Source organism: Strix aluco, chromosome 8 (assembly GCF_031877795.1).
Source record: "Strix aluco isolate bStrAlu1 chromosome 8, bStrAlu1.hap1, whole genome shotgun sequence".
NCBI classification, from domain to species: Eukaryota; Metazoa; Chordata; class Aves; order Strigiformes; family Strigidae; genus Strix; species Strix aluco.
Genome location: NC_133938.1, coordinates 33,639,236 through 33,663,826, shown reverse-complemented (window position 1 = coordinate 33,663,826; position 24,591 = coordinate 33,639,236). Strand labels below are relative to the sequence as shown.

The window sequence follows — 24,591 nt, the reverse complement described above, 5'->3', positions numbered from 1 at the left end:
CACACATAATAGCACATAAAACCATCTTGATACTGTTCAGCTTCTGCATATAGCCATTTGAAAGGTTGGCAGTAGATTACTTTTTCCAGAGGCAGACACTACTGCAGAAATCTGCTTTCAGCTGCAGCTTAGCATTTTCTATGTATTTATTCTGTTCTAAGCATCCTTCATCAGAAATTAAAGAAAACACAATTCAGACTCTCAACTAAGCCTGTCCAAACCGTTCAAGAGGGTTCTCACAGACATGTTTTAAACCTGCTAGCTATACCAGTACCAGCCAAAACGTAATTTCCAACTATTTGATATAATCATTCTACATATATAAGTGATTTGAAACTCAATATGCTGCTGTGGCAGCAGAAAACTTCTTTAGCTTTATTATAAAAAGCTGCCAGAAGTAATCTGATCACTGTGTTAAAGCTCCCAGCTGGTCTACAGACATTAGGGAGGAAAATCTAAATCCCAGGAAGAGATGAATGAGGGAGGGGGGCACTTCTCTTGTTGCCTTTGATATGCTTGAATGAGTGTTTTGATGGAAAAATCTTGTAGAATTTAAAACTAAGTTTTCCAAATGTATGATGGTTGAGTTTTTTTCATGGCCTTTTTTCTTTCAGCCTTGCTAGAAATTTAATGGTTATAACTCTGCTGTAGCCATCTAAGGGCAATTCGAACAGATCCATGAAGAAACACTCCATTCTGATGTATTTTGTAATAGGTCCTACATAATTGGTTGCAACACTTACTTATTCCACACCTTGGCAAACCAATATGCTCTTCCTGTAAGAAAAACTACATCCTATTGGTAAGTGCTACCACTCCATTTTTGACCTTTCTCTGTTTTGGAGTACCTTAAGGCAGGCAGTTCCATTGGATTTTTCTTTTTTCCATAATTCTAAGTTTTCCATCAGTTAACCAAGTACTACAATTACATCAGCAAAGTTAATGAAGCTACCCACTCTGCACAGAATATGTCTCAGTACCATCAGCAAGCAGAAATCCTGCAGAAGTCCCCTACAAGCAGACAGAATAGTTTTCTTACTAAAACATTTTGAGTTCTGGCTCTTCTTACCCACCGACAGGCAGCTAGGAACCAAAGGTTCAAATGTCCACATGACCAAGGCAGAGAGAAACCTGCAGTAATTTGTCTTGGAGCAAATACTTTTAATTACTGCATTTATACATTTTTTTTTTAAATTTGTTTCTGGTATGCAGCAACAGCACAGATCTAGACTTTGTTTGGTCTCACCCATGCTGTCTTTTTCAGTTCTGACATATTTTCCAAGTTCTCATCTTCATAAAATCAAAAAATTGTGATTAATTCTTAGCTTGTATTGATTGGCACTATAAAAGATACACAATAACATAGTACACAGAAAAACTTAGAAGTAATATTCTGTTATAAAGAGATATAAAATAATCCACATGAACACAGAAACTTTTACCAATTTAGTTTTATATATAGTTATAGTTTTACTGCAAAAAAAATTTAAAATAATCCACGTAGCCAGCCTGCAAATTTTCCCAAAGAAGAGGCTGGCTGCAAATATTGAGGAGTGGTGTGCACGTGTGTGTGTGTGGCTATTTCTGTGCTCTACCTTCAGGAGACACTAACAACAGATCTACCTCAGGCTCCATTCCCTTGTTCAGCAATTAAACTGGCAGCTATAGGAGGAGGATCAAACCACAACTCAGAGACACAGAGCACGAGGCGGTCTCGCAAAAGGAGCACTAGTGGTGTTTGGTGACTCCCACTGCCGTTTTAGAACAGGCAAGAACTACATGATGTTCTGTCAGTCTCCAAGCAGTTTTATCAGTGGGCATAAATAAAACACAAAAGTTACTAAGACAAACAGCTCACATGATAAAGAAGTTCTAAACCTTGACAGAGTAAGTTTAACATTCCGTTTCCTTGTTACCTTGCACTGTAAGGAAGACTGATGCTGTGGTAGATCCACCCTCATTAGAAGCGATGCAGTTGTACTTGCCAGCATCAGTGAGCTTTACAGTCTTCACCTCTAAAGACAGGTTGCTCATCATCCTTATTCGCAGGGGCTCCTTAAGCCTCACGTCCCTGCCGTTTCTCTGCCAGGTGAGATTGTAACGCACTGTGCTTAACGTTAAGCAGGTCAAGATGGCTCCTTCACCAGGGACAACCGTGACATTATTAGGAACCTGAATCATGGGTGGTGGCTCTGTGTAGAAAGAGCAGAATAACAACAAAATAAGATGTGGGAATCTTTGCTCCATTTGTGGATCTTGACAAACAATTTCAAGTACACTACAGAGTTAAAAAAAAAAACAGTAATATTGGTTTAATATTTAGTTTAATTTAACATTGCTGAAGCCAAGAAACAGGATGCAGGGCAGCATCCTCACCCCCTGGTGCTAAGCTGTCTGACAGGAGCTTGCATCACAAGAACACACCTGATTAGGTCAAAAGCTATTGTATCACATCGAATGAAAGACCACATAATGTACGAGAGAGGACGCAGCACTCTGCTCTTTGAGCTCATCTCACACTGGGGAAAGGCAGCACGAGCTCAGAGCACCACAGCAACAGAAGGAAGAGACAGGACCACCACCAGGTCTCAGTCTGGCCTCTGAGGTGTGACCACGCATGCTGGAATATGGGCTATGCACTAGATTTTTTACAGGATTTGTATGAAAAAAAAGACACATTACTAGCAAGCAGCTCTTACAGCAACAATGAAACCAAGCCAACAGCTGCTCTAAGCATCATTAAGTTCGTTTCATGATCACTTCTGTAAGGGAATACAGAAGGAGAGAACATCTGTTCCCTTAAGTTTTATCTCATTAAGGACCTTATCAAATGGGATAAGGAAAATAGGAGGCAATAAATATAGTATACAGAGACATCGCCCTGACAGACATCAACAGCAGAGACAATGACAAGATACAAGCTTGGCCATGCTAACCGATGGGCTATCAAGCATCTACAAGCATCATTTCAAAGAGGGGCCAACCTCGACTTTGCAACAGATAAAAACACAAGCCTGGGGGTCCCAGATGGGGGCGGGGGGGGAGCTGTCAAACTATGCAAACTGATGAAGGAATATGCAGGGGAAGTGAAGCAGAGAGGAGCAAAGAAGGGAGGTGGCAGAAAGAGGCATACAAGGGGCCTGTTGCATGTAAACCACCAGACAGTACTTTTGCCTGACTGAGCCCTGAGCCTGATCACCAGTCTGTCCTGTCTTATTAAATCTTTTCTTAACTCCCTATCTGTGTAATCTCACTCCCTATCCCTTCTGTGTGTGTCCTGCAAGGACTAAGTGCCAGCTACTGGGGGGACTGGTGCGAGTGGACTGGGTGCCAGCTACTGGAGTCAGACCAGGGCGTGTAGGCACCCCAGGCCAGTGGCATCAGCTACTAGAGGGACTGGGGTCTGAGTACCAGCGACTGGAGCAGGCAAGGATCTCAGGCAATTCTGTACCTTTCCCAAACCAGGCATGCGTGGCAGGGGAAGGTGCAGTTTGTTAGCAAACTTCAAGCTGGAACAGCCGGCAAGAAGCAGGTAAAGGGCCCAGGATGTGGGCAGGGGTACCAGGGGCACAGAGGGGCCATGGCAGCACTCAAGGGATCTGCAGATGTGCACGTGGCTCTAGAGGGTGGTGCGTACGTGCTCTCACTAGTGACCATCAGTCACTAGGTGGGGAGGAGGAGGGGAGTTGGCTGTCCCAAGCTTTATGCAAGTCCTGCATGTAGCTGCTGTGGAAGGTAGCACCTTCTCTGTAGCAGTCTGTGGAGCTGTGCCAGTGTCCTCTGTGTGTCTGTGACAACTGCTCAGCTCACTACTGATAAATGTGCAAACAGGAGAGCGGCAGCAGCGTCTGTGCGTCTGGGAAAGACCCCCTCAGGTCCCTGGGCACACGGGGCTGAGCTCCAGCAGCCAGGCAGGAGGAATTCCTAGGCTGGAGCTGCTCAAAGCAGCAGCCACTTACAACATTCCCTTAACAGTTTCTACTCATATCTTAGGTAATTTCATTATCTTTTCCTTCCTATCTGTACATATTTTATGTTGTAACTTCCATTATTTGTTATTACTCGCTTTGCACTCTACTCATCTGTACACTTCTATGACACTCCTGGAAGAAAGCAGCTGTAATAATTTTATACTGGAACTAAACTTTGAAGCCACAGATGCTTAAAATAGGAGCAGCCATCCTGATCCTTCTTGAGATATCACTGAAAGGAGGCAACATTTAAGCGTTCGAGAAAGAAAACACACTATGTATCACTTTATGCATTCCCATTAAAAGCATGTATATATATATTCCATCTGTTTCCCCCCAGACTGGTTCTTGAAAAAGGAAAGATCTGCAGTGAATAATATTCTGAGTAGGATGCTTTAGCAGAAATAAGACAGCTGTAAGAGCAAGACCAAATCTTTATCAGTACACACTAAAAAACAATTATCCTAAGAAAAGCAAGCATAACAGGGAATAAAACAAAAGTCTTTATTTATCAAGGGTGAAAGTAACTCCTAAGATCACAGCCAGCCATAACCCCCTCCTCATTTACATCTCATGTGGGGTCTCCGATGAGGTTCACAAGCTTTATGTTAGATCTCCACACAGTAACAAATCGCCCATACGCTGCACGCTGGCTGTGCTGCTTCCCTACAAACACACACAGGCCCTAACAGCAAGCACCCTTATTACCAAAACTCTGTATTTTAACACATGTAGAGGAGTCAAGAGAAAAGCCAGACTTGCTCACTGAGAATCAAGTTTCTCCCCTGCACTCTAGGTTTTGGGTTTTTTGGGAGAAAAGACAAATCTCGTGCTTTCCCCGGTACGTTACTTGAAGAAGCTTAGAAAAGAGATGAAGGCCCATACAGGACTAAAATCCACATCTTTTGAATGTCAGTCCGGTGGGGCACGACATCTTTTGGACTACACCAGCCTCTTACCACAACAGTGCACACACACAGCAATCCCCCAGCCAAACCGTAAGCTGCATTCAGAACACTTCTTAACTGAAGTGCCAGTAAAGGTGCCTGCACAAGCTAACAAGCCATCTGACATTTTAAAGATTTAATAGTAGTAAGACAAAGTCAAACTCAAGTGTTTACTTTTTCTGAAACTAGAAAATGTTGACACAGTTCCAATACCTTTCACCCAGCAGTTGACAAAATGGACTATCTGTGATATACCATCTGTCAGCTGGGCAAACTAAGAATACTTGAAAAGATTGTTTACATTGCTTAAAGAAGAAATTTCAAGTAATTTTCTTCCAAATACTTGTACACAAGGATTTCAAAGCATCTCCCTCACATTAATCCTCTGCATGGCTCAAACCAGAGCTAATTGCTCATGTTTACATAGTAAGTCAGTCTCAGTCGATCTCTCAGTGCTCTGTAAATAAGAGGATACTGGAATTTTTCCCCTCATCACTCTTGACTTCCAAGTGCTACCAATATCACAAGTAAAAAGTTAAGATTCTCTTTCACTTTTCTCTGTGAGGAGGAGGATGGTTGCAACTTCCCAACCAAGAATCTTTATGCCCATGATTTCTGGGGCAGAATACAACAGCTTCTTGTCCTCCAAAGCACATGGGAATACCCTATCCACCTGGTTGTAACCAAAATATAAACCAATGCTCTAGAGATTGGGAAGGATTGATGTTACTGTTCTATTCTACTCAAGTACTTTGTCTGACCAAAAGGATGTTTCTGTCCTCAAATTTACCACTTGGTATGAGAAGGCTGTTTCTCTACAAACTTTGCCTTGCATGGAATCAATGATATCACACTGGTTTCTTTGGATTTGCTCATACTGCAGTGAGAGGAACATCTTTGCCTGGAAAAGAGAAGGTGAAGGGATATATAGTCACCCTCTTCAACTACTGAGTGGGTTGTTTTGGAGAACACAGAGTTAGAGTCTTCTCAGAGCACAAAAAAAAAAAAAAAAAGATGAGACTCTGTGGTCATAATATGCAGCAGGGGAAATTCTGACTAGACATGCAAAATATTTTCCTAGTGGGGGTAGTTAAGCACTAAAGGCTGCCCATGGAACTTGTGAAATCTCTATCCTTGGGGACATTCAAAGTTTGATTGGACAAGTTCCTGATAAATGCAATCAAGCTTGAAAGTTAATTCTGCTTGAGCTGTCAGCCGGACTAGGTAACTTCCAAAGGTCCCTCCAGTCTAAACTGCTTTGCGATACCATGATTTGTAAACCAAGTTAACTAACCTGAATTAGCTACTACAGGAGATAAAAGACAAAACAACTTCAATTTCAAGCCATTATATGAAACCCCGAGGCTGAATTCAAACTGCTGTTCAGAGCTCTATCCTCACTGTCACTGTAAATTAACTGACTCAGCTCCAGTGTTTTCCCTAGTCAAGAGCAACAGCTTACACTTCTGCAGGACAGATACCTGAGCAACACAAACAGAAGGCTACGTAGAATGGATTTTTGTTTCAAAATAGAAATTATTTTTCCCTTTCCCTCAAACTGCTTTGCAACTGTGAAAAATTAAGTGACAAAGTTTGCTATAGTATGGAGAGGATTTTCATCCACCCACCCACATGCATAAACTTTTAATTTTTCCTGCCAGTCATCTTCCTGCAGACGACCTCTACTGCCTGCTGAAGCAGTTCAAGATCACGCCTGGTTTTATGTTTTCCCCAATTGCGTTTGGGGTGTATCTTGGTTTACAGTTACTTAAATTAAATTCTTCTGACAGAGTAAAAGGATTAACTTTTTGAAGTAAAGCCTGTTGCTTTACTTTGGGAAACATTTCTAACTGACCTGCAATGGAAACTCTCAACATCATAATCCACAGGCAACAACATCCCCATAGCCCAGCAGTCACAAGTACACAAGCAGCGTAGCCTTGTATTTCCCCTTCACAGAAGGCCAACTTTACTCTCTCCCTTTATCCCACTCCAAATTTCTATGTCCAAAGTTTAACCAGGATGACACTATTCACTTTTCAGAAGGATTTTCTTACTACAAATAGCTTTCAGTAATAATTAATGGGGCATAATAACTTAGTGCCCCAAGTCTCAACAGGTCATTAACTTATATAAGGAAAATTCCCTCTTCCTCAGCAAGTGGAGTATCTGAGCTTTATGCTTTGAAACTGCTTTAACACATAAGGCACAACAACTCATACTAAGCGGATGACCCGATTTATAAAAATCTCAATTTAAAGGACAACTAGTTATGAAGTTAGGAACATTTTACATTTTTTTTTTTTAAAAGTGATTAAAATTATCTATTGGATAGATTGCTAGCCATTTTGAAGCTAGTAACCAAACACTACTGTTTATTCAAAATTATCTTTGTGATTAGCCCGATTTATTCCTCATTTTTACTTCCTTCATCCTAGTTACTCGCTTTTAAAAAATTCAAGGTAATAGATGAGATTTCCAACAATTTACTGAATACTGTTTAAAAAAAAAGCAGAAAACTTTTGAATACAACTTTCATAATTCCTCATGTATACATTCAATCAAGTGAACATACAATTGCTACAGCCTGAAATAAAAATGAGAACAACTGAAATCTCAGATTTCTATTTCTGCTTCTACAGGCCACATCTATTCTGCAAGCCCAATTGATAGTGGGAACTAATTAGAATAAATTCAATGTTAATATTTAAAACAACATCAGCACATTTGTGTATATGGGTGAGAAAAAACACAATATATTTAGAACTGGAAATGTATTTTACTGGCCCCAAGTGCCATTGCTCTCTGTTAAGCATTCCATCACAATATGTCACCACATCTCAGTGTCGAAGGATGGACTGCTACTCACCTGATACATCCAGAAACGTCTGTGCACGGCCGGTTCCTGCACTGCTAGTTGCCATACATTCATAAAAGCCTTCATCAGGCAAGGAGACCTGGGCAATTTCCCAACTCATACTAGATGATTCTCTGGAGGAAGAAAAGTGCATACTATCTAAATTCCTGAAGGAATCAAGAGGTACAAGAACTTGGTTTCCTGACTACAGATACAGGAGATTTTCACAATAATTAAGAGGAAAAACAGACTCTCTGATGAATCACATTGGATCTAGCTTTATGGATTTTATTTAAAGAAACTATATGTACATTGTCAGGCTTCTTAGTTTTTGCTAAGTCAGAAATCTAAGTTTTTGCAGAATGTCTCATTTGCACATCTACAAATATGCTTTTAGCATATATCAACAGTTGTCACATAATGACTAAAACCACTGTATTTGGAGTCATTCACTCAGCTGCTCATACTCTATTGTTAGCTTTACTACTCGAGATAATACCTTTCCTTAATACCAACAGGTTTCTACATAGAGCCAGTACGTGGTACCAAACCTGTGGGTCTTACCAGCAAGAGCAACAAGGGTTCGTCCTCCCAGCCTGAGCCTCTCAAGCTCACAGGTACAGATAGGGGCTACACATAAAGGAGACCCCATCCTTTACCAGATACAATCTACTTTCCTCCCCTCTATATGCAAATCCACTATTAGGTTCATACAGAGGGCAGCATCTACCCTACTACAAGATGACTGCTACATCCAGGCAGCTCTCTGTACTTTTTAAACTGCAGGGACAGGTAGTCCATCCCAAGCATTTACAATCCAACAAAATGTGAAGTATCAGTAAGATGATGACTGACTTCTGCTCTGCTGGCTGCACCTCTGAACTTATGACCAGCAATAAGTATGATAACCCAATATTGTGCACATTGGTTGCATAGCCATACAAAAACAAACAGTGCAACACATATAAAGACAGAATTAACAGATTCAAGACAGAAAATGGAGGGTGGGTACAGAAGAGATGCAAGATAATATAACAGGAATCCAGAGAAATACTTGCATTTTTTTCTGTAAATCACAGCAAGGGCAAAGCTGATAGACACATGGTATTATTGCCTATCACATACAATGTTAAAGCCAAGAAGAGAATAAAAGTCTAACTACACTGACTGGTGGTTACATGTGCTTAAAAACTGAACACTCTTACAGCTTCTCAAGCATTCAAACCCACGTTTTATACAATGGTGCAGACACACAGATGATGACATAAATGAGCAAAACAGTGGTTCTTATGCAGTGTCCCAGTGCTCCCTGTGGCCTGTTGCTATGGCATATAAACAAAACTGATGAGCACTAAAATATCCACGATAGCTTTGGCAAGTAATTGCCATGTTATGGGAAAACACTAAATAAGTGAATCCTCTGTCTCTTGTTTGTCTGAATAGATTGATTTATCAACTCTTAAAGGGTACAGAAAGAACAAAAGAGACTTGGAATATTCAAGAAAGTTCAATGCTGGAGCACCATGAGACAGACAATCCAACTACACCACAAATGAAAACAGTATAGAGTGACCTTAAATGGCTTCCTACTGATTCTCTTTTACTTCATACTTACTCTAGATAACCTAATATATCATACATCAAATCTATGACATTTTACAGTGCAATGCTGGCAAATGGACATGGCAATAACTGCCAACACTAAAGAACAGGGTCATGTTTCTTCCAAGTAAAAAGTGAGAAACTCTTTTTCATGGAAAATATGTCAAAAGTGAAGTTATGCAATCCTATTCTTCTTTATTCCCAACTTCTGCTATGCCCCAGATGTGGAACATGTAAGCCTTGAGAATGGAAGCATAAAAGGAAATGTGTCTATAGAGTGGAAAAGCATGGCAAACAGACCTGCAGTGGTCTAATAAATAAAAATCAAATACAACAATGGCAACAGTAACACACACCTCCAGACATCTGCTACACACGTTGGCACTGACTCTAAAAAGCAGTAACTGCACACAACTCTTTGCAACGTGTTATTGGGATAACGCAGCACCTTTTAGCATCAAGTCGTTTATTTACCCAAATCACTTTACAACATATGTGATTTGCTGTTCAAGCTGCTTATCTAGTCGGTTTGGAAAATACAAACGTGCTCCCTTAGTCAAGTTGCAAAATCCAAAGACCAAATTACATCCTCGTTACTAGTTACTGCAGAAACACTGGCAGAGAGCACAGTGATATCCATGTTGCATCTAACCTTCCCTCTTGGTCACCACAAATCACCACACTCATTATCACATTTTCACCTGGGGAGTTCCCAGCAGCAGGCTGTGGCTCACATGAGTGAGCCAAAGCCTAAGATTCACTCATACCACACTAGTTAACACCTAGTTTGGAGGGATATATATCTGCATGGTTTAGCAGATCAGATACTAGACTTGACTGACAACCACAAATATCAGTTGATTCAAAGTAATTTAAAAAAAATTATTGTTTTAATTAACTAAATGGATTGCATTTCTTGTCAGAATGTCACACATTATTTTTGTTGATTCTGACCTTTGCAGTGTTGGTTGGATCTGCCATCTACAATACAGAATGGATTTTAAAGACACATTATTCTCAGTTCCCACTGATTTCCCGCTGGAATGAGATGTTTAACTACTGTTCTTGGTCTCCTAAATCAGACTTGTCAGAAATGCACTGGGATATTAATTAAATTCCAAATTTTCTTACTAGACCACCACAGGATGCCAAAATCTAGAAAAACAAAGCGTTGCAATTTTAGAGAAGTTGTTTTTTTTTTCCTACGCATTACTTATAGTACCTCTGGAATCAAAGTAGAAAAAAATTTTTAAAGTATGTTCACTTCAAGAACCCTTAACCTAGATTAATCCTAATGGTACTTCCACATAGACAACTGTCATGATAGAACTGTAAAGTTCAGCTTATAAACCATTTACTTTTTGAAATAAGTATTTAAAAAAAAAAATTGAGTAAAGATGACATCTTGTCACCAAAACAAAACCGAAACTCCTTCAATGCAGAGCAATAATGCAGCTCAAATCTGCATTGAACTAGTAAACTGGACAAATCCTGTATGGAACTTCACTACTAATAAAATGCAGACAAGACAAGCCAAATTAGATCCTATTTAACTGTGAACAATAATATTTGGCTTGAGATATATTTTGCTAAATTAACTGGGACGATCTGTTCATTCATCTGGTCTGTAATATGAAAATGAAAAGTCATAAAGGTGCTGGACATGTGAAAAGTAAGGAGTAGCAGTGTGTGGTTTGATAACTAAAGAATAGAAAAAATTACACAGCTGTTAAACTACGTGCCAGGGTTGACTACATGTAAAGAGCACCTCATTAGAGGGGAAAAAAAAAAAAAAAAAAAGAGTTGCAGCACTTCACACTGCCAATGTACAAGGGAGCTCCAGAATATATTTATTTTGGTAGTCATGTACCTGCTATTGAACATTAAACTTAGCCTTCAGTCTTCTCCTGAAGTGCTTCAGGCTTTACAAGAGGCTGCCAACACTTTTCTAATACATACTTCCCTTTTGTTTTCAGCTACCAGAATTACAAGATGGACTTTATAAGCATTTTAATTCTTTCTTTTCTTTATTCTGTTCTTATCTCATTCTACAGAGAACGAGCATGCAATCCATTTTCTACACAGAACTCTGAAGAGCCTTCCAGTATATTCAGCATAAGTTTTCCTATTTTGAGAGACTTCACGAAGAAGAACATTTTCTAGGGTAGGTCATAAGACAGACTTCTAGGGCATCCATGGAAGGCCATTAAAAAGAAAGCAATTAATGTATGTTACATAATCATTTATGTAATCATCTATGTGTCACGGGGAGGAGAGGGGCAGAGAGGGTGCGAGGGGTGTGTTCCAGAAGAAAAGCTAGTTACTGATCTACTTTACATAACTTTTAAAAAATTAAAAGCATTTGCCTTCTAGACTTTTAGACCCAATTTAAGAGCACACATTTGAGGAGGATTTTGGCCAGAACCATGTAATCTCATCATCTATGCAGAGTGCACACCCTCCTCAAATGTGCATATATATTATAAATCTCACCACAGAATACAGACTCCCTAATGAATATCACTAAAAGTAACAGAATGCAAGTAATGGGGTACAAGCAGTATATAATAGTAAATAGTAAATGGAAATCACAGGATATAACTAGGAAATGAAACAGTATTGGGAAAAAAAATGTCACTACTTACTTGAAGAACTGATCCACTCCTAGCTTTACTCCATTTTTAGTAAAACGCTGAGTAAAAGGTATAAGACTTTCTACGTGGCAAGGAACAGACCCTGGCTGTAAATAATACCCTGGAGTCTTGGTGGGCATTGTAACTTTTGGAGCATCTGAAGAAAGCAAATATTCCCCAAAAGATTATTAACAGCTACTAACATATATTCCATCTCTTCCTTTTATTAAAAGGAAATTCAACTTCTGATAAAGTTACACTTAGATAATAACATTAGCTTGTCCATCACAATCTAGAGATAGAACTCTAGCAGGCAATAGCACAGAAAGTACTTGTCTAAGATTGAAAAAGATAGTAGGTATCAATTTTAACTGATTCAGATATGGCAAATGTACATTCAAGTTAAAATCTCTTACCAGGAGTAATACTAGAAAATGAAACACTTGAAACTCTCTGAAAAATATAATCATCCTTGTCATAGCCCATTATTTTAACAAAAAAAGCTTCATCTGGTGGAATGAAGTCAGAAATATTCCATAGTCCATAGGGCTTTCTGTCAGGATAGTATTTCACAGGCAAGGTCTTAAGAAGTTCCCCTGTAATACTCAGAAGTTCCAGTCGGTCTACTCTAGCTGGAAGAAAGATCCCCGTGGTATTTAGCAGCACAAAGGTAGGAATCCCTAGAAAAACAGAAACATGCAATTTTAAGTGCTAAAAATAATAAATAATTAAAAAAAGGAAAGGTTAAATTCCATATGTATGGCTTATTACCCCATGAATGCACCATTCAGTTTCAACCCTTACTAAGCAGCAAAAAACTAAGTTGTACTAAGCTGTGCTCTGCTTATTAGCTGTCAGGAGACACAGCACGGATTCAGGTTTAAATTACTGATGTCCAACAGGTGTTTCTAAAATAGCAGCCTCTTTATTAACTCCTCACCATGCCCCAGAGCCAAAGGCTTTCTCTGAAGCTCCAAAAGTAACAGAAACAGTGTTGCAATTTTGAGGCATTTCATAGCTAAAAATACCTGGATTTGTGACACAAAAAAAACGCCAAGCTAATACAAAATAACACCATAGTATGATAAAACAGGAACCTTGGCTGCTCCCACACTTTCAAGGCCCGAGAACCAACCAACAGCAGCCCCAGATTTCACCAGACACATCATCATATAGTTCTACTCGATTCTGGGTGCCCCAAGTCAGTTATTCTTTAGTATGGACTAAAATGGAGACAAACCTTGCACTGGTCTGCTGGATGTTTTTTTAAAGTCTAATGTTGGCTTCCTAGAAAATCCAGCTCGGAAGTCAATAGTGCTGAGACCTGTGATGCGAACAGAGTGCCTTCCACTGCTCGAGGTCTGAAAAAGCAAGAGTGAAAGACCATGTGCATAATTAGCATTTCAGGAATTGCAGAGATTCTGATGTACCCATTGAGTTCAGTAAACAGACTTCAGCTTTCATTAAAACCAAGACAGAAAGGGGGGCTATGTCAAAAGCTGTAGGTAAAAACACCTTTAACAAAGTTTTACTTTTAGATACCAGACCCTACAATTGTGGGGTCAGCAAAGAGAGACAATTTGTCTTGGAGGTAAATCACACCACAGACATACAATATCAACATCTACTTGTCACATGCCAGTGACTGTAATGGGAGACTGTCTGAAAGTTGGGATTTTGACCATTATAAAGTATACTACAAAATAGTAAATGAAACAGAAGTCATCAGCAAAAATTTTACACTGATTTTTCTGTTAAGATATGTACAAACAATTTACTTCCAGTTCTAAAATAATTTCTTACCTTTTTATTTTTTAGTAAGCTCCCTTTTTAAATACACACAAAACTAATTTGACCCATGAGGCATATGCAAACATCACAGGCACTGCATATCGAGAAACAAGTGGCAAGTACAGACCCACCTCAATCAGTACAGTATATTAGAGGTTCCTCTCTCTCCCAGCCAAAATCTCAGTGGAAAAGCAGAGGAAGCAGAAGTACCTCTCACCTCTACTCTCCACCATCCACCCCTCCACCTTGTCAGTCTGGTTGAATCAGCAAAAAATAAATCACAAAAAACCTCCACCTGTCCACCTACTGTTGAAAACCCTCAACTTTATGTTGAGCATAGAGAGGAGCTTATATGCAAGTCCTCAGTCTTATAATTACTTTATCTTCTTTAAGTTACTTTCTATCATTCTGTGCTGAGAAAGAAAAGGATGACCGCTACTTGCCAAGAGCACACAGGAATCCAAGGCTTTTTGTCCTCACCCACTTCCAAACCCTTCAGGTGTTAGAAACAAACAAAAAACCCCACAGCAAAACACTGCTGCACCACACTGAGCCTGGAGTTCTGTAGATTTTGACAGACTTAATGATAAACCCATGGATAATTTCAGCCAGAACAGCAGAAAAAAAAAAAAAGATTCAGAAGGCTGTAAAGAGTGATATCTAAGCTATATCATACCAAGATCAAATCAGCAGTTAGTAGAACTGACTCTGAGTTTTTGTTCAGGGAGACAATGCAGCACACAAGACTTGCAATGTGAAAGAGAATAAGTGTTAAAATAAAATCATTTCACTGATCTTTATCTATCTATAGAGTATTATCTGATCCATTCTCAAATACATGATTCCTTCAGTTCAGTAACCACCTCTAATACAGCTGCATATGAATGTTAAACAGTTGTTTCTTATAACTAACTGCCTAGGGACAGCCATTTAGACACTGACAAATCGACGTCTATCTGATTAAAACAACCTCTATGTGCTTCTATTTGGTTAGCCTTTCACCTCAAAAATCACTGCTAAAGCCTTTTTTATATAAACCAGCTGTTAACAATACAAAGAAATATTTAAGTGTGGCAAACAACTCATGTTATCAAGCGTTAATTGGCAGTTAAAATTTCATTAGACAAACCAAGTGACAGTTTCTTCTTTTTATAGCTTGTGCATCTGTATAAGGAATTTATGGTGTGGATAAACTTTTCAAAGATTTTTTTTTTTTAAGTGTTCAGTCACAATTAAAATCCTTAAAATCTTAGTGCAAACAAAACAAGCCAGCGACTAAAGCCAAGTAAACACTCCATAGAAAAACACAATGGGAAGTTATTTCTCTTCATTAATTATTCAGACCTTTGGATACTTGTGAATTCTTAAGGCTAGAATAAGTCTTATAAAATTTTACCATTTACAGTAACAATAAATGCAGCTATTATTGTCATGCCTATGAGCTGGCACTCTTATGCAAACACCAAAGAAAAAATTTCATCCCAAAGGATGGCCTTCTGATTAGTACCTTTGTCAAGACTCTCTTCATTATTTGTAGTTTAACATGGATTACTGGTATTGTACATTAGTGTTTTTCCTCCCAGACTCGATGAGTATGACAAAAAGAGCAAATGTATATTTGTCACAGATGTCAGGAAGAAAAATGCTTTCCTGTCTTACAAACAACACAAAATTGTTCAAAATGCAGATCTCTATAAACAAATGTATGACAAAATGCATGGGGTTTTGTAAAACAAACTCTTAATTTTCACACAGCAGAAAAACCCAGCCACAATGGCTAAATAATTTTTAATTGCAACAGCTATATTTTTATATATATATTTACAGTGATGGAGATACATAACTGAATTAGGCTTTAAAGCACATTCTTATTCAGTGGAAATCACTCTGGGCTGGCTTGTCATTACACTCCATGGAACCAGCTGCATTTCACTACACAGGTGTAAGGGAGTAACAGCAGCAGTCACTAAAGACATGTCTTGATCACAAGAACAGCCAAGTCTTCCTGCTGTTCTTGTGATCAGTTTTGGGCCCGTCACTACAAAAAGGCCATTGAATGACTCGAGTGTGTCCAGAGAAGGGCAACGGAGCTGGTGCAGGGTCTGGAGCACAGGTCTGATGGGGAGCGGCTGAGGGAACTGGGGGGGTTTAGTCTGGAGAAGAGGAGGCTGAGGGGAGACCTCATGGCCCTCTACAGCTACCTGAAAGGAGGGTGCAGAGAGGGGGGATGAGTCTCTTAACCAAGTAATGAGTGATAGGACAAGAGGTAATGGCCTCAAGTTGTACCAGGGAAGGTTTAGACTGGATATTAGGAAGCATTTCTTTACAGAACGGGTAGTCAGGCGTTGGAATGGGCTGCCCAGGGAGGTGGTGGAGTCCACATCCCTGGAGGTGTTTAAGAGTCAGGTCAACATAGCGCTGAGGGACATGGTGTAGTTGGGAACGGTCAGTGTTAGGTTAATGGTTGGACTGGATGATCTTCAAGGTCTTTTCCAACCTAGACAGTTCTGTGATTCTGTGTGATTCTGCCGATTTCTCATTGCTCTTCCTCTCCTTTCCTCAATCACACAGATCATCATTTAACTCTGTGCAGCAGGGAAGTTTTTGTGGCATTGCTGAGCTGGAAGAGCTACAGCCTATTGATTAACCCCAGAACAAACCAGCAGCTGACTGATGGCTTCTCACCTCTGCCTCTTCCCACTGATACACCTCCACCACTCACCAGCCTTTTTGGCTGGAAACGCAGGGCAGGCAAGGCCTTTAAGGAGTAAACACAACTGCTTTCTAATGCTGCTGTCCTGGGGCTTGCAGGTAACTTATTTGCAACATGTTGGACACCTCCCAAACTGCTCCAGAGAAATCTTTGACGAGGAGTCCATAGGACAGGTCTTTGCAGGAGTGATTTAGCAAAAGCAAACTGATGCTTCTTCACCTACTAAACGAGTCAGACTGTTCCTGTTGAGGCCCACCTCTTGGTAGGTATCTCAGCAGTAGGACCAGCAGGTAGATTTAATCTCACAGCTAGCTCTGAGGCACAGAAAACACATGCAACAGCAGGACCATCTTTCTGAAGAAGTATGCTTCCCTCTGCACAAAGCCTGTACTGTTCACTGATCCACTGTGGAGAGAAAATCCACGTGCTCACCTCATGTCATTGCTCTTTGAAAAGGCTCCTGTCACCTTGTAAAACAAGGGTACTATAGCAGACCTGAAAGGAAAACTTATTTATACAAAATACACATGCATGCCCAGATTTGATGTCCTGAAGTACCCGAAGGCAACTGGAAGCCTCCTGAAGCACAGTAGGCAACTGGACTGCATACTGTGCGTTTTATATTACCCAAACCTGTGATTTAAAAGACTTCACTGAGCACTGAAACTGCACTAACACTTGTTCACGGATTAAGGTGGAATCTTCTTGGACTGATCACTCTCCAGTTGATTTAGTAGCAGCTAATACTGTTTAGCTCACCATGATTTGTTACCATACTAAAAGGGCAATTTTTTGCACTTCCACATGACAATCACCAATATAAGCTGTTTGCACAAGCCTAAATATGACCTGGTTTGCTCATAAAAGTTAAAGTAATTAAAATATTTCAGCTATATTCAAGACAATTTTTTTTTAAGCTCAAAATATTTGTTTTATTCTCCATAGAATTGGAGACAGCATTATGCTGAGCTCTGAAAAAAAAAAAAACCAAACACCTTAAAAACCCTCACTGTAGGAGCAGCCTGATGCTTTGGCTGGGACTGGCTTGCATCTAGCTGAGCATGCTGGCCTGGTTCCAGCAGAGCCATTTGGCACTTTGCACCATGCCAAGTGCCAGTCCCGGCTTTAGGAGAGCTTATTAGCTCTGATGGGTGTTACACACTGAGCCTATAAGAGTGGCAAGCTCTTCTCTCAGCAATTCCTGGAATCCAGAAATTTGGGCAAGGCAGTGCAGGCATACACAAGTGGTTCCACATGGCTCAGCTCCAGAAAGGCTTAGCAACAGCCATGCAGGGCCAGGGAGAGAGCACACAGCGCTTTTGCTTTTTCTGCACCGTTTCTCTGTGTTCTAGGGCACTGAACATTTACTAGAATGCACAATTAACCTAAAAGCCTCCAACAAGCTACTGAATTGAACACTAAGGCACTGACTGTAGGAAGAGTCCTCAGTATGTCCAGTTACTAAGTCCAGCAGGACCCAAACCATTTATTTATTTTATCTTTTTAACAGACCATCAGGGTGTCTCTGTAACAAGTTTTTCAGCATTTCTGGTCCTGGAAGCATAGACAGACATTCAAACAATTCTCTATAAAGCTGCTGAGCTCAACATGCTTTTCTAGTTCCAGTTCTGCAGCAGCATCAATAGTTTCCTACAGTGCTGTATGCGAATTAGTGACCCTTTACAAACTACGTCTGTGCATATAGCAGAGACAATACACAGCATGCATCCATTCAGCACACCTCATTGTGAAATTGGCTATAAAGGTATCTTACACGGGTGACTTCCCCTCCAAAAACGACAATATAGTATTTACACTTCTAGAATAGAACAGTTCAACTGGAAGGGACCTATACCAGTATGATTGTTTCCACATCAATTGAGGATAGCTGGGATCATGCTGCTTTACCTATGTAAAGAAGTATACAACAGCAAGACAAAGCATGAGTCAGTTTAGGCTACAATTACATCACAGAGTTGAGAAGATGATGTAAAACTTAACAGTTCATTACACCTCCCTTCCTCTCCCCCACTCTAAGCACATGTGTCACAGCATGCTGCCCCCTACGAACCAGCTCAAGGTACAGATTCAACTTTATTTAAATAGTTTGAAGATAGTCTGTCCACAAAATAGTGTGATTTCTACATAACCACCGTTAGGTCTTGCACAGATTTTAAGGCGTGGTAGTGGGGTGTCATTTGTTAGCTAATACATTTCAGTGTTTTGAAACATCAGCATCCAGCCATAAAACCAATGTTGGGGCTAGTTCTTCAGTTTCTGTAAATACCATGTTATCCATAACGCAATCCTTTAAGTTTTAACAGTTCATTCACATTTGGTACAATTAGATTTTGAACAGTTGATTAAAATGACATAATGAATACTGTATAAAGCAAAATTATTAATACGTACATTAGGCTGCCTAAGTCTAGCCAAGTCCCAAGCTTCATCTTCCAGTTTACTGGATTATTCTAAGAGTGCTCTTGATTATCCTCTTTCCTTATTACAGCTGCAGGTAAGCAACTTTTGGCCTGATACACTGTGTTAAGTGGAATCTCTGCTAAATTAGAGGTTAACACTAGTCTAAGCAAGGTATTAACTGGAATTTCTGCTAAATTAGGGGTTAAGGCTAGTCAAAGCAATTTATTTTCTGTTCCTAATCTACATCTACTTTATACATACATTTATTGATCTATAAAGAGTAAAGATTTCAGCTACACTGGCTTCAATTCACAGCTCCAAGCTCTTTGTGCAGCAACAGGTCATAAGTGCTCTTGCAGGTTATTGCACTTACACACGTTGTTCACCACATGCCTCAACCATGACATGGCACCCACAGGAACACGTGACCAACAGCAAACGCTGAAACTAGCATGGTCACCCATCCCGTAAAACCATAGCTCCAAGTGGCCCTTTCATCACTAGGGCATTTTGTTCTTTCATTTCAGAAGGAAGTATGTTAATGTATCTTCACCCAGGAGCTGGCTACTTGCTACAACTCTCAGAACCAGCAGGAAGGATTGCTCTTCATCTGTTGCAGTGCACACTGATCGTCTTCAGTGTAAGGAGCTTTCAGCCAAACACCTGGGGAACGTTCCTACAGACTGTTGTGGGAGCAGCAACCTTTGGCCTAGGGAGCTTGATCAAGGGGTCACATTAAGTTGCTACAGGCAGTTCCAAGAAGACCATTTTAGCCTCTGAGTCTTAATGATCCTTTCTTGTTTGGTTATTACTGCTAATCATGTTGATCTTAACTTCTTAGCATTTCCAAATCCTTCGGGGTTCATTTTGCAACTGTATGTGCTAGGATAGCACTCACATGAGCAAATTTATTTACATGCTGTAGTATTTAAATAATTTACTGATAAGGAGTTTGAATTAAATGTGTATTTATCGACTTTGTGAACGTGCTAATGAAATCTCTGGCCTGAAAAGTGCACATCATCTCCACAGCACAGCCCCTCTGTGCCCATGCTCACTACAGAGAGTATCTGCTCACTACACTCCAAAACTTTGGTGCTCACTTCATCCTTTTTCCATCCAAAGGAAAAGGATGACCTAAGGATTTGACTTAAGATAATAATGTCTAATATGTTATCTTGATGAGAATTTTATACTACTACCTTCAGAATAGGTCACAACACATAGGTCAGAAAGTTCATTTATTATAACACAAACTCTTCTATGAATACCTATGATAAATAATGTAGTAAATCATTATACAACCCCCTTGTAAGCTATAGGACAAGTCATACATGATTTCTGCAGTAACTTTACCTTAACTGTCCATGTTCCAGGCTCTGGATCTTTGACATTTACTACCTTTGCAGAGTTGTGGATATTTAGCAACTCATTCAGTCCTGATCCTTTACTGATCTGCTTGCCTAAAAAGAAAACCCCAGTAAATACAGTATTGCTTAAAACAACACAGAGAGTAAATACAATACTGTTCTTCTGTACTGATGTATTTTTGATATTTCACTTACTGGCTACTTAGTGGTCAATGACATTTAGAACAGTCAAAATTCCCTGTAATTCTTTGCCCAAGTATTAAAAGTGCTCATTTATTTTCCCTCTTTTCATTCACTTGGGAAATTTAATACAGCCTACAACAATACAGAGCTGTGGGAAACCCAGAAACTGTAAGTAAAACAAATTCTCCTCTTCACAGAAAATACTCTGCTCTCAGTGAAAGGAGGCAGCATGGAAGCAAACTCCCTCAAAGGAGATCCTAGAGCATACTTACCCTGACCTACCTGCCAGCCCACTCACTCTTCCATCCTCTAGACCTATGTCAAGCAAGATAAACTCCACAAGTAAAAACACTGATAAGCCAGGTTCTTCTGGCAGATGGGCATTAGCATGTGATTAAGTGGGGTAACGCACACAAGATCCTCACAGGGAATTTAGGCTGTTAGCCATCCTAGACATCAATAAAAGAGAGCCAGTTTTCATACTGCACCATACCACACTTGATATGTACACCTACGCATGCAAACACATGGATGGTTGTACGCAGGAACTGGCTCTCTATGGAGGCATTCTGCTCCCTCAGGGCTGACTATGAAGCACCATCAGCACTAAAACACATCTTGCTCTTTCAGAACACTAAAAGGAAAGGTGAAGTTGAGAATGGGACGCCCCAGTGTCAATTTTTAAGACCTTAGACATGCCTCAACTGACATTACTGAAACTATGTGGATTTAGATGCACCGAGCTGACCTATGGGAAAGGAAAACGCATAGATGGGGTCAAAGCTTCAGCTAAGCCTGACAGCTGCACCCGGGATTGTGTGTTATCATGGTTTGAAGAGAGACACTGAGCAAATTTCCTGTAAACAAAGAAGAATGCCTCAGTAGAGGACAGACCAGATTATATTGCAGGGATAAAATATTTCCAAGATACTAAAACTTAAGCTATATCCTTAGCCAAAAGTCATTCAGAGAATACAAAGTATGATCTGAATATATTTCTGGAGTGCTGTTCCAGGTTCCTAAGGCATCAGCATAACCATGAACAATAGATTTGTTCAAAATATCTTGAGTTACAAATTCACAACCAAATCTGTCACTGCACTTCCCATCACACACTGTTCAGCTAGAGATGGGCACATGAGACAGGGTTTGATTCTGAATGCTCTCACAGTTCAAAGAATCCAGACTTTGGCTTACCTTTCAACAAATAAGAAACAACCATCACCTATAACCCCTAACTGATGATTCAGTAACTACATAAATACATGAAAAACAAAAATGTCCAGAAATTTGGAATGTGAGGACAAACAGTAAGAAAGTAGATGGAGGTGAGATGAAGTGGTCAGAATAGGGAGGATTTCCAGTTTCCTCTCAGTCAAAAAAATGGTACATCTGGAACAATATAAATATCAGCAGTGCATATATCCAAAGATTCTGTATTTTAAAAATAAAGTAAAATTTAAAAATATCTTGAAAATCTGATACCTGTTTTCAAAATGTGAAAGACATTTATGAATCACAAAACCAGCCTTCCTTATCGGAGACAGTAGAGACGACTTGTCTTTTTCATTCACTTTTTTTTGCTATCACAAAAGAAGGTATAAACTACTTCACCTAATGGATCGTGAATTTCAATTCCTGGTGAAGGACCACTCAAGGACACTGTAACCTCTTTCAGACTTGGATCAAAAGGGATCTGCCAAGTATTTACAGCCATGGTCAAATGGTCTGTAGACAAAAGGTGTACTTTGGAGGCTTGAACTGCTTCTTCAACCCATTTTAATACCTAGAAGAGAAAATAACAGTTGTTATTATACTGTCAACAGTATTTGCTGTTGAAATATCTTCTGGTGAAATATTGCCTCTACTGTCATGTAGAGATTCCATGTTAACTTCTATTATAATAGGACTACTTTCACCTATGACTCTAGTGTCTGATGACATGCAGCTACCACATCACCCTGAACACACACAGCAGGGTAAAGGACTTCCCTGATACAATCACCCACCGCATCCATTTCAACAAAGATACTCTGGAGTCAGCACAAACACAATTTCAGCTTGTATCAGGAACACCCAAGAGCACAGGAATATAGAAAGAAAAAAAACAGCATGCCAGGAATATACAGGAAACAACGCACCAACATCAAAGCAAAGGTATACTTCAACTTCTACCATGCAATTTAAGAATCAATATACATGATAAGACAAAACAGCCTGGAAAAAACAAGGACCAAAACTAAGTTGTCTTACCAGTGCAGTTATCAGTTCTGAAGTGAATAGGCTTATTTGCCACATGAGGGCAAAGACATTTATAACAATACCTAAAAAATATGCAATTTTAATAGAAGATATTACTGAAGCCATGATCAGCATGATGAGGAGTCAGAAACAGACCTGGATACACCTCTACACAACATCCACAAATACACCTTTAAAAAGGCATTAGGGATACAAATCTATGCGTATTTCTGGTTATCAGCCAACTATTAGTTGCCTGAAGCAAGAAGGAAAACTCTCTCATCCAGATGTACTGAACAATTGCCATCTATGATTTTTTTCAATTTTTTTTCCCCTAAATACAAAATGCTGTTAGGCAGAGCATACAGGTCAGAAGAGAGGGGAACAATGCTTTAGAAGAGAAATTCTTGTGACCAATACCAAATTTGTGCCTTACAGAATTATAGTCCTTAAACATTTTTAAGCAATAATTATCTTTTTTTTTTTTAAAAAAGAGGAAAGCAGAGGTCTACATTATCACCTATTTCAAGTGAAAATAACAAAAAAACCAAAGATAGCCAAAACGCAGGCAGAGTCTAAGGGCTCTCCTATACACTTTCAGCTACCTCTAACTCTGGAGTTGAGCATTATCAGATCACCCAGCACCAGTAACATGACCCAGACTGACAGAAATGGGGTCAGTACCAGTGATGCCAGATTTCCCAGAGCACTTTTTACAGGGTTTACCTCAGGTTTGTGGTAGGCAAGAGAAGATGAGATGATATTTTGCCTAAGTATAAAATTAGAATAATATAGGCAGATGACACTACTACAAAATTTGTTTATAAAACCCGATTTATCCATATACTTGGTCTCAGTGGGAAGGTGCTGACATCAGGGTGGCCTCTGTGAGGAGATCAGGGGCTGCCCCAGTCAGTTCTGCAACAGCCCCGCCGCAGCCACAGCTGAGCCCTTCAGCCACGCTGGTGGCACCACTGTGTAAATGTATTGAAGAAAGGGCAAAGTGCTGCTTAGGCAGTGAGGGGTGAGGAAAAGAAGTGTGAAAGACAGTCCTACAGGACCCAGGTGAGAGAAGGAGGGGAGGTGGTGCTGCAGGTGGAGGAGCAGAGATCTCCCTGCAGCCTGAGGGTATTTCCCTGCAGCATGTGGAGGACTGCACACCAGCTTTTTCCTGACAGGACTGCAGCCCATGGGAGAGATCACAGTGAAGGAGAAGAGTGTGAGGAGCAAAGAGCAGCAGAGAGAAACCCCCGTGTACTGACCACAACCCCTGTGGCACTGGGGAGAGGAAGGAGGAATATACTACATCGGCTCTGTACGTTAATCCCACTGAAGCAATATGGGTTTTGTATAACATTGTGAATGTGATTCACAGTATTATTCAACCATGATTTCACGTTACAGTTAACCATGGCTGCATTCAGAAACACCTTTTAAAGGAATTTTCGATTATGCCAGTACAACTGGTTGGTATACAAGACCTGGAAACCAACAATAACCTGGACATGTCATCCATCAGCAGTGGAGGGCCCAAGAGTAAGTCCTTAGCTCTAGGACCCAATTCAACACACTAGCCCAAAAGAGCCTCTTCCTTGGTTTCTTAGGCGTAATTTGCATATTTTCTCCCCATTTAAAAAAATGGCTTCTACCATAGATTTCTGTGCAAGATAACTTTGTGATAGAAACTAGATTCCAGCCTGTTTTAAATACAAATGTACTTGTTCTCGTATGTTATACTGTGAGCGACCAGCAACCTTTGTACGAATGTGAAAGAAGTTTAAACAAGTGGAGACATCATTCAAAATGCATTTGAAATGGTGAGGGCACATTTTCATAAGTTCTTATCCCTGCACTACTAGTAA

At 40.0% G+C, this 24,591-nt stretch overlaps 1 protein-coding gene across 1 annotated transcript in view; it reads right to left on the bottom strand.

The window, feature by feature from the left end:
• Positions 1-24,591, bottom strand: part of HMCN1 (hemicentin 1) — a 206,680-nt gene that overhangs the window by 133,639 nt on the left and 48,450 nt on the right. The window contains exons 5-11 of the mRNA XM_074833139.1: positions 22,103-22,274; positions 20,292-20,398; positions 13,251-13,371; positions 12,427-12,690; positions 12,023-12,167; positions 7,788-7,909; positions 1,917-2,192 (exon numbers count right to left, since the gene is read on the bottom strand). Coding sequence (XP_074689240.1) covers positions 1,917-2,192; positions 7,788-7,909; positions 12,023-12,167; positions 12,427-12,690; positions 13,251-13,371; positions 20,292-20,398; positions 22,103-22,274 — 1,207 coding nt within the window. The remainder of the gene's footprint in view (positions 1-1,916; positions 2,193-7,787; positions 7,910-12,022; positions 12,168-12,426; positions 12,691-13,250; positions 13,372-20,291; positions 20,399-22,102; positions 22,275-24,591) is intronic.